Source organism: Drosophila miranda, chromosome 2, assembly GCF_003369915.1.
Source record: "Drosophila miranda strain MSH22 chromosome 2, D.miranda_PacBio2.1, whole genome shotgun sequence".
NCBI classification, from domain to species: Eukaryota; Metazoa; Arthropoda; class Insecta; order Diptera; family Drosophilidae; genus Drosophila; species Drosophila miranda.
Window position 1 is genome coordinate 22,216,032 of NC_046675.1, and position 11,397 is coordinate 22,227,428.

The following is an 11,397-nucleotide window of genomic DNA, read 5'->3' on the forward strand; positions in this document are numbered from 1 at the left end:
AAAATGAGTTGTCTATTACTGCCGTTCGCGTGTTGTGTTGTGTTGGAAAACAATCGTGTAATTAGGTGTAATTATGGATGGTTAATGTGGGATTAAAGAAGTGGGTAGAGCGTGGCAGCAGGGAGGCTTGGGATGCCTGGGTAACCAGCTTCGAATTGGGGCTAATCCACTTGATGGTGGAGTAAAGGTTTAAGTCATAAAGATATTGAGGCCACAAGGGTTTGTGGACACCAATAAACTCGGGTGGATTCAAAGATAGGAACACGTCGCATATCTGAAATCTAGATGCCATATGGGATGAAATGCTGGCTAAACAAGGCATCATCGCATTATGGAAAACTAATCAGAAGTGGAGGAGGATCACAATAATAGAGGAATACAGGTACTGGAACCTTTTAGATAAATATGTTGTATCATTCTTAGAATTGATGCTTGAAGGGCTAAAGTATTCTGTGTATTCTACTTCTAAAGAGTCTTCTTTACAAGATAGCATCAAACAGAATTGAAGAATATATATGCAAAAACGATTTCTTATAGAATCACTTATTATTTCCTGAAGTAAAATGAGTTCTGCTCCTAAATCTCTAGCCAAGAAGGCTCCAAAAGCAAGAACACCATGATGCGCAAGGCCATTCGCGGTCATCTGGAGAACAATCCCCAGCTGGAGAAGCTGCTACCCCACATCAAGGGAAATGTTGGCTTTGTCTTCACCAAGGGTGATTTGGCCGAGGTCCGCGACAAGTTGCACCGTCCGGATGCCATCGCTCCCCTGAACGTCATCATCCCAGCACAGAACCCTGGCTTGGGACCCGAGAAGACCAGTTTCTTCCAGGCTCTGTCCATCCCGACCAAGATTTCAAAGGGTAAAGTTTAAATCATCAACGATGTGCCCATCCTTGAAGTGAACAGAGTGCTGCTCCTAAATTTCTAGCCATGAAGTCTCAAAAAGCAGCATTTAAACAGCTGCTTAGAACCAATTGGACCTCATTTCACACCCCAACTACAGTCCAAAGACCAGGACTCTTCTAATTTCTATTAGAGCCCCCTTGAAACTCTTTAAGCCCTCCATTTATCTGTTAATAACCCTGATCTGGTGAGCAAAACAATTCCAGATCATGTGTATTTTTTATATCTATTACGTTTATTTTTTGTTTGAATGTAAATTAAATTTAAATTACACTGCCACAGCATTTCTAAATATACTTTATATATTTTGGTTGGTTTTTTTTGTTTGTTTTTTCGAATGCATCTATGCCTTAATTGAATTTCGTTTTATCTTCAGTTTCATATAATAGGGTTTCTTTTTGGATTAAAATAATCACAAACACTTGGTTTTTTTTTTGTTCTACTTTCAGTGGACTTTGTGGCAACTTGAAATATAATTTTATCATATTTTTAAAAAGGAGAAGAAACGTACATTCATTCATATATTGTATATGTTTTATTGTGTTGTGTTTTTCACTACTCTTCTGCGGAAATCAATTGCAACATTTTGGAGGTGTTTTAGTTTAAATATTGTTTCTTTTTTTTATAGTAAACTTAAAATTAGTTAAATCGAGAATAATATACAATGTACAGGCCCATATAATGCCACATCAATCATTCATTAATCAAATTTTGTTTGCTTTAATTTCATTTGTTTTTGTTTTGTTTGTTTTTGTGTGTGTGTGTTTGTTTCAAATTAAAAATACAAACTAATTCCATGAATCGCTCTGTTGCAAGTGTTTGGGGTATGTTTGACTAAAGAAAAAACATAAACAATAATTAATTCGAAATCAAAATCAGTAAAATAAAAAACAATTTTCAAATCTTAAATGTGGTATTTTTTGCGTTTTGTCTTGGTAAATTTGGTAGGCGGGTGATTCTTCTGTGGTTCTGTGCCAATCGTGCGATTAGGTTTGTAAAATGTATATAAAATAAATCACAATTTTTATACGCATATATATGTACGTGTGTGTGTGTGTGTTGTGTGCCTGTGTATTTTGTGGGCGTGACGGACTTACAGGCCAACACAAGATCTGGGGGGGCATACATATTTATTAATATTTAATAATAAACATTCGTTAATTGTTTAAAACAAAGCAGCTGGCAGCCACACAGCTCTCTCTCTCCTTCTCTCTCTTTGATTCTCTCCTGAAAGCGAACCCAAACGAAAAATAATTCTTGATTAGAAAACAAAAAGTGTTATTCTTTGGGAATCGATGATGACTAAGGGGGAATCTCATATGAGAAACTGACGATCGGCAGCGCTGTGTGGCAATGCGGCCACGCCTATGCCGCCCTGCGTGGGCGTCTGCAGGAACGCCGAATCATTGGCGGCCGCTGGCGTATTGATTGCTATGGGTTCGTAGATGGAGCGATGCGGTGGCATATCGTCGTCATCCTTGAACGAGCCGCTTAAATTCGGATTAAGGATGTTATTCGAAGCGGGCGTGGCAACGGCAATTGTCCCCGTTGTTGTTGTCATTGCAGTTGTCGCGGGCAGCCCCATCACGGCACTAGTTCCAGACTCTACGTGCTCCAGATATGGAGGTGCTGCCACACTAATCGCAGTCGCCGGACGACGAAACAGGAAGCTGCCAAAATGCATTCAGAATTAGCGTCCAGACACACAAAAAGAAATACAATGAAAAATAGGCATTACCCAAAGTTGATGCGCGACCAAATCGAGGGACGTGCTTCGTTCAACTGTCGAGCGAGATGTGCGGGTAGATTTGGTGCACGATCGAATGGATTCATGCGCTCATGAGTGGACGACGATGAGGTGGCCGGAAGTGAGGCAGAGTCCAGCAGGGCTGTTCCCAAAAACAAAGAAGAGAATTTACTAAATGATTCAATCAATCAGCAGAGCATCAAGCGCACCATTCTCATCATCCGAGCTTTGAGTCTCCTGCGCCTCAAATGGATTCCGACCAGCATCAGCACGTCGAAAGGTGCCGTGCCGTGTGCTGCCTGCAGCAGCAGCAGCAGCAGCTGTTGCCACACTTGAGCTACTGCCAGCCGCAGCTGCACTGGCAGCGGATGAGGTGGACTCTTGACCACCCTGCCTGCCACCGTTTGGCTGCTGTTGCAGCAGCGGCGTTGTATCATCATCCGTGTCCGTGACACTATCCAACGAAGGCTGTCGATTCCGACTTGCACGTGTCTCGCCTTTCGTAAAAACCTTGCGCTTGCAAATGGGACAAACGCGACGATTTTCGGTCAGCCAGGGATCAATGCAATGTGTATGATAGGCTGCAAGATAAAGATATACGTATAAATATATATGTATTATCTACTGGATTACAGCGATCTTCGCTTACGATGTGAGCATGGTAGCACACGCAGCTTGTCATCCTCAACGAATTCATCCAGACAGATCACACAGGTATCATATTTATTGTTCGTATTGTTCTTTGTGTATCGCCGCACAGGCAGCTTCTTCAGCATGCTCTTGGGCAGTCGATGGCGACGCAGGCGACGCTGTTCGCGTATGCATTTATATATCATATAGATGACCTAAAGAACGAAACACAAACCATGAATGAAATGAAAATGGGGATATGTAAATCAGTCAAAGATTGAATCGCTCCTACCATGATGAGAAAGCAGAGACCAATCAATATGGAGAAGGGCAATATCAATTGTGTGTTGATATTGAAGGGCAGCTCATCGTTGATGATTAGCACCACTTCGGGCGTGAAATACGTGGCCAGCGCCTTACCCGTTGTGTGGCCCACGAAGACGGAGGGTATGTGTATGCCCGACTGATTATCGGCGGACATTTGCTCTGCAAATTGGAGACATAATTAGTAAGACAATCGGCAGGGAAGTCACTTGAATACGGCGGGTATGCGCTGGTGCCGGAGCTGCTTACCCAAATCATCCCCTTCATTATTGTAGACAATCACAGCTGAGTAGCTTGCATTCTGTGCCATACGCACCTTTACCTCAAAGGTGCACCCACCGCCGCGTGATATCAGTGCCACAAATTTGGCCGCTGATGGATAAAGCAAATGCGGTGGCCTACTCAGCGTATCACAACCATAGGAATGGGGCATGGCCGGCACCACATACACCTTGAGACCATTCGGCGGCAGTAGAGGACCAAATTGTGCTGGCAAATCATTGAATTCCTCGATCAACTGCCAAAAGAAATATCAACAAATGAGTATTGGCTGTTCTGTCAATGGAAATACACATGTATATAGAATACTTGCCTGATTTGAGATGCGTCTGTAGACGAGCACATGTCCACTGACCACAGCCGCCTCATGGCAGACCAGACACAGACCCAACAGGGCCAGTACGTGGCAGCTCTTTGTTGTGGTCATGCTGCTGCTACTGCTGCTGCCTGGCGGCCTGCAACTTGTGGTTTTTCGGTGAAATATTATTCCTTCTACACTGATGTTATTGCTGTTGCCCCTCGTTGTTTCCACTGCTGTTGCTCCTGCTGCTGCTGCTGCTGCTTTGTGCTGTCGTCACCATTCGCACTATTCGCATCTCTCATCTGTTTGCCACAGCCTGCTGTTCTTTTTTTTAGGACTGCAATTGTAAAAGAAACAGAGTTTATAATGCCAGCTCAAGTCAAAGGCAAACAAACAGCTCAGCTGATAAGATAAACGGCTTGTGATCGTTATTTTTATATTTTTTCGTGTACGAGTATGAGTATGCGTATTGATTATTCCACAAAAAGTATACTTTTTTCTCCCCATTACAGCTGTTGCCCGAAACCGGAGACGGAGACAGAAACAGAAACAGAGACCCATGAAAATGCATTTTCACAACTTATGTAAGCAATCAGCGCATTTCGCTGACGTCGCAACGGAACTGTCTGTGGCTATGCTTTGGCCCGTGATTGAGCTCAATTTGTCATCAATTGAAGCGGCATAGATTTTAGAAACTTCTCCGATAAATAGCCCGCCGAATCTGTGTCAAGAATGGGGGCTCTTCAGCCGGCTTAAGCCCTAGGGAATGATGAATCACAGCCCAAAGTTTCAGAGACTTCCAGAATGCAATCACACAAGTGTGGAATTTTTTCACCAAAAAATGTCCAAAGTAGAGTTGTTAGCATGTACCGCAAATATGTCACTAATGATAAGTCTTAAATGTATAATTAAATAAGGGAAAACGTCACAGGCATTAGCACATCGTCGTGTATAGAAATGTGGCTACAAAAGAGGACAGAGAAGCAGCAGCAGCAGAAACATTAATGAGAACGTGACTTTAATTGGATGAGCAAATAATAAATAAATAAATACTCGATTGGACAGAGACAGCCAGGGGCTCTAGGAGAGAGGGTTTTGTAATTCAAACGGAGAAACGCGTGGATGCGATAAGATTTCGAAGGGAGATCTATTTCTAATTGCAACATCCGGGAGTTGGTTGTGTGTGTGTGTGTGGCAGCGAGGTAATTGTTGATTTCTTGTAAACAAATCGGAGTTGAGATTGTTTTGCGGAACAGCTGTGTTGCCTGGCAACTAAAACAAACAACTGATTCTTGATTTAAAGCGGAAATTTGTTGTTAAGAAGTGATTTAAGTGCACAATGGATACATTTCCATATAATGTAAGCAAAGAAGCGATTCTAGACTGGAGTTCTTTCTAGTATTCCAGTTTCTATTTTATGCAAAACAAACTCAGTTCCTAGAATACCCCCATCGGCATTGGATCCATTTCCCAGGGGGAGGGAGATTCTTATCAAGGCTGCCAGGACCGCCTTTTTTCCTTATTAATGATAGCGGGCAAGGCTTTTTCGTTACAGCTTATTTTTTGCGTTAATCCGCTTCCCCTGAAGGCTGTCACACACGCGTTACCCACCCCACCCACACACACACACACGCATGGGTGGCAATACCTTGAACTTTACAAGGCGCACATCGCACGAAACAACGCGAATTCAAGGTTTTGCTTTACATACCAATACACTTGTAATATCTGAATATGTACCTGCAGTGGAAAAGGGACAACAGGTGAAAAGGGTTGAAGCGACCATCAAAAGAAATCACCGACTCAAACGCTAAATTTTTACCAACAAATTAATGCACTGGCTTTTGTTATGCTTTTTTTTTGTTAGGCGTATCTCTTTCCGTCCGCATATGTGTGGGTGGGTGGTGCTTTCATGTGTGTATGTGTGTGTTGCTGCTTAATTAACACCACAACAAAGCAGCTGAGCTGATTTCCTGTCTTATTTGGCCTTTAATTCACGTACACCCCATCGAGAACTCACTCGGTTATTGTTTATTTCAGGAATTCTGTTGATTTTGGCTGCCACTGTTTTGCTGCTTGGGGGTTTATTTCTGCAACCGATTTTTTCTCTCTCAGCACTCGCTCGCCTTTTCGCCAGCACTCGTCGCCATCGCAAAACAATTGCGTTCTATTTTGCTGCTATTCTAGGACACTGCACGATATCTATGCGTCGGTAATATTCAACAGGGACACTGGTGCAGATCGTTATTTAGCATGGCAGTCGAGAAATCAGGATTTGACTTGGTAATTATTGGATATTTATTTTTTTTTACATTCCCCCACACGGACTTGTGCTTCGCGATAACCGTTAGAGATGACTGTTGAAACCATCGGTTGGACTATCGATGTTTTGGTGCGTCGATGTTATCGCTTCTACCAACCAGGGGTAAATAAAATAATAAATAAAAACGATTTCAAATTCACGGTATGGCGCGTACCTAAAATTGTTTGCGGAAGGAAAAAATTAACATATTTCAAGACGTTCGCTGATAGTTTTAATCAAAAAGACATTTTCCGAAGCTTCTAGGGGTGCCTCACACGCCTACGAAGACGGCGCGAAGAAATTCCCAAAGCTTCATCAATTAAGTCGAAAAACCTGGAATTTACTGCATGGCGTTCCGGAATAACTCTTAAAACGGCTCTTGGAACTCCGTCTGGACCCTGAGAAGCATGGAAAGCATAGGAAAGACAAGGATGGCCACGGAGAAGGCGACGGGAGTTAAAATTCGCATGGAAACGCTGAAAAAAAGGGATGGAGAAGCAAAATCCGCCATGCGGGTAGGAGTAAAGATGGCGGCAAAAACGGCTCCGCAGCTTTTGGCTTCTAAACTGCTGTGCAAGAAACCAAACTTGTCGACGAACGTGTCGACAAACATGTCCACGAACACGACAACAAGCATGACATCAAACATTTCTACGACGAAAGAGAGAGAGAAGACTGACGCGGTTTGTGTGGCTTCCGTGAGTACGAAAAACGGAAGTAACCGCAAAATCATCGTTAACAAGTATTATGAGGGGCATAAAGGCCCATACATCGACAAAATGAGTGCGACTAATGCCAGAATTGCTATAAACCAGTTTGATCTATCCGATCTGCTGCTGAAACAGGGCATTAGCGATATCGAGGAGGTTGCTAGAATGGGCTATGGCAGGTGCAAGATTGTGTGCGGGTCGGCGGAGTGTGCAAACGGGCTAGTGGAAAACAGTGTTTTCGCTGCTCAAGGGTACTCAACCCGAATCTTTAGGCACTTCGTCCAAAAAGCAGGGCTAATTTTTTGGATCCCCGGGCACTACTCGGAGGAACAGCTAGCGGAGCTTGTAACCTCGGATATCCCAATTGAGGAGATAGTTCGGATTACGCGAAGGGATAGAGCATCGGGGGAACGTGTACCTACTGGCAGGGTGAAACTCTGGTTCAGAGGAGAGCAGTTACCAACCAAAATCAATTTTCTATATTCTAAAGTAGAAGTGAAACCTTTCGTTCAGCTTATTCAATGTTTCAGGTGTTTTAGGTTTGGCCATCTGGCGCAACATTGCAAGAGTGGAGCGAAATGTTTCAAATGCGGACAAGATCACAGCAAAGATATTATCTGCTCAGGGCTGGTCTGTGCTAACTGCAAGGGGAAACATGCTGCCACCCACCCGCAGTGTGAGGCCAGGGAAAAAGCGTACGCCATTCAAAAGTGTATGACACTGGAAAACCTAACTAGAGCTGAGGTCAAGGCTAGATATCCGATCCTTTTTGATAGAACTTCCCCCAACTTAAGGGATCAAGGGGAATTTCCTAGACAGGGAAATTCATTCTGTCACCTCTTTCGCGGAAGTGACCAAATCCAATAGGGTTGCCGCCCGGAACGCAAAGGCGGCCAAGGCAGCAGCCAACATGGCAGAGTGGAAGAACTCAATAAACTCAGACTACGTCCAAATGAGCGAGAAATTTGTTAGATCGTCATCCGTGGCATCTTCTCTGGCCCAGGATAAGCTAAACGCACTAGGAGCCAAACTCACAGCGTTCCTGATTGATCCAAGCAACATCATTAAAGGGGATTCTTTAGCGAATAAATTTATTAAGGAAATTAGAGAATTTGTCAATGCTTCCAACGCAGAACTAGATAGGCGTCAGATTGCCCAAGGGATGGCAGTTGGTTCTCAAAACATCCAACAATGAAGATTCTTCAGCTAAATATTCAAAGTCTGACACACAACAACAACAAACAGCTCCTCTCAATGTTCCTAGACAAGAACGCAATAGATATTGCCATCCTCTCAGAGATTTGGGTGTTGAACAACGCGGACTGCAGCATTTTAGACTATAACTTTTTCTGCAGGCCCAGAGAGGACGGCTACGGCGGGGTTGGCATCTACGTCAGGAAAAACATTCAATTCAGCATTTTAAAAATAGAGAACGACTTGGAAATTTTAGGAATAAAAACATTAAACCTCAAGAGCAATTTCAATATTTTTAGCATATATGCACCGCCATCAACAACAGTTTCACAGTTTAAATCGGGCACAAAAAAGTTTTTCGAATTCGCGGCTTCGCTTGACATACCCTCAATAGTGGGCGGGGACTTCAACGCTAGGTCTTCTATCTGGGGAAGTCCGATCTGTGATCGCAAGGGTCGCAGCATTGAGAATTCCACCCGGGAGGCCGGATTTATCTGCCTAAACGACGGTTCGCCAACCTTCTCCAGGAGCCCATCTCAATTCTCCGTTCTTGACCTTTCTTTTTCGAACTACAGAAATGAAACTATTAACTGGCAAGTCCTCAAAACAAAAATTACGAACAGCAACCACTTCCCAATTGTATTATCAGTGCAAGGCCTAAATGCCCCCCTCCAAGGCAAGAAGATCCTTCACAACAGAATAGCCTGGATTCTGGGTGCAAGTGATTTCTCAAATCTGGAGGAGCTCAATGAAAAAGTGAAATCCCTGACCTTAAAAAACACGGTCACATTCCCAAGCAAGAACAAGTACGTTGCTAAGAAATGGTGGAACGAGGAAACGGAAAAACTTTTTCGCGTGAGAAACGCTTGCAGGCAAAAATTCTACCTCACCAAAAAATTGGCTGATGCCAGAGCAACCTTAGAAGCTGACAAAAATCTACAAAATCACGTAAAAAATCTTAGAAAGCGCAACTTTTCCAAGTTTATAGAAGAGGTCTCCTCATCGCCCTCTATGTGGAGCAGGGTGAAGAACATCAAAAAATACGGTCAAATCAAAAATGTAGGGAACAAATGGACGAACGAAGATGACAAAAACTTTCTCAATATGGTTAAAGTAACCCCATCGACGTCAAACAGTAGGCCCCCTAAGAAAATTCCTGCCCCTTTGTTAGGACCAGACGACCCGGAACCCCTGGAACTGGAAGAATTCCTGGCCTTCCTAAAAACCAGGAACCCCAATTCGGCTAGAGGCCCTGATGGCATCTCGTTCAGGATGCTTCAAAAGCTACCAAGTGGGAAAAAACAAGACATTTTTGAAATTATAAATAAAGTATGGCTGAGTGGCGTCATCCCTGAAGTCTGGCGCAGGATAAAAGTGGTACCCTTCCCCAAGAAGAATGCAGACCCTACTTCCTTCCAAAACCATAGGCCGATTTGTTTGATTACAACGCAGATTAAATCCATAGAGGGGTTGATAAAGTTGAAGTTGGACGAGCACATAGCAAACTGTGACCTGCTGCCGGTCAGGTCCTATGCCTTCAGGAGAAACAGGTCCACGGCTCTTTGCATCAACGACCTTATCAACAAAGTTCTGGCGCTGAAGGCGAGGGGTTGTCAGATTGTCGCAGCTTGCCTAGATTTACAAAGAGCGTTCGAATGCGTAAGAGTGGACACACTCGAGCACAGGATGAGGGATATGCGGTTCAATACAAGCCTCACGGCTTGGATCTCCAGCTTCCTTAACAGACGAATTCTCATAAAGGGCAAAAGCGAGGTAGAGGTGAACAGAGGTGTTAGCCAGGGTAGCTGTCTCAGCCCAACCCTTTTTAACCTTTACACAGCCGAACTACATGATATTAACAGTCATAACTGCTTACTGTTTCAGTATGCTGATGACTTTTTCATAGTTTGTTTTCATAAAGACGTATCCATTGCGAAAGGTGTGCTGGAAGACAGTATAGATAAGTTCGAAGAAAAATGCAATAGGCTAAACCTGTCATTCAATTCGGTGAAGTCTAAAGTGATTTACTTCAACCATCGTAGAGCTGCGCTAAATATCTCGCATCAAGGAGTTGAGATCAGACAAGTAGAGCAGATCAAATACCTAGGCAGGACTATCTCAGCAAACAACTCAGCCTCTGGTCACATTGATCTGGCCATCTCGGAATCGAACAGAAACTGTGCGTTTCTCAGATTACTCAGTGGGTGTCACTATGGTATCAGCACCAAAAGAGGGCTTATATTTTACAAGGCATTTGTCAGAAGTAGGCTAGAGTACGCGTGCTCATCATTCTGCAACCTGTCCAAATCTGCCTTGGCCAAAATCAAATCCCACTGCAACCATCACCTCAGAAAGTCGCTGGGTCTGATAATCTGCACTCCCGTTCCTATCATATATCACATGACAGGAGAACTTCCCCCGGACTACAGGATGAGATTCCTGGCGGCGAAAGAGTTGGTTAAGGTGTTTGCATTTAATCTCCCAGCAAGTGAAACAGTGTCAGCAAATAGGGATTTAAACACGGGCTACGCTAAGGCATATCGGGAGTTTGGCAGCATAATAGATAGAGTTGAGGTTTTCGAGAACACAGCTTCAATTTGCACTAAAATTAGCTCCGACTTAGAATTTTTCAAGGGTTCTGCACCCAACAAGCACGCTATAGACCAGGCAGGTATCATGCTGCTCCACGGGGAAAAGAAGGATCAGCTGACAAAGGGTGGTTTTGAAATCTATTACACGGATGGGTCAGTCGCAGATGGGCATTCCAGCGCCGCTTTCCTCCACGATAGGACAGGTTTTTTAGATAGCTATTACACGCACAAAACCCTTTCCTCGTTGTCCGCCGAGCTCCTTGCTATCGAGAAGGCATTAGACCATGCTATTTTGTACAATTTTCCTCGTGTCGCGCTCCTGACAGACAGCAGAAACGGGGCCCTCATTCTGGCGAAGAACATTCAGGATAACTCTATCGCCTACAAAATCAGAGAAAAGATCCAACAAAATC

At 43.8% G+C, this 11,397-nt stretch overlaps 1 protein-coding gene and 1 pseudogene across 1 annotated transcript; one reads left to right on the forward strand and one right to left on the reverse strand.

The window, feature by feature from the left end:
* Positions 1 to 580: 580 nt before the first annotated feature.
* On the forward strand, positions 581 to 946 carry LOC108153893 (annotated as a pseudogene).
* A 275-nt stretch (positions 947 to 1,221) lies between these two features.
* Positions 1,222 to 6,551, reverse strand: LOC108156976 (E3 ubiquitin-protein ligase RNF13). Its single transcript, XM_017288768.2, has 8 exons — positions 6,208 to 6,551; positions 4,200 to 4,524; positions 3,857 to 4,124; positions 3,576 to 3,769; positions 3,303 to 3,498; positions 2,863 to 3,234; positions 2,645 to 2,795; positions 1,222 to 2,576 (listed from the first exon to the last, which is right to left on the reverse strand). Exons 2-8 carry the CDS (start codon positions 4,311 to 4,313, stop codon positions 2,222 to 2,224), a joined length of 1,650 nt encoding a protein of 549 aa, XP_017144257.1. The 5' UTR covers positions 4,314 to 4,524; positions 6,208 to 6,551; the 3' UTR covers positions 1,222 to 2,221.
* Between the last annotated feature and the right edge of the window lie 4,846 nt (positions 6,552 to 11,397).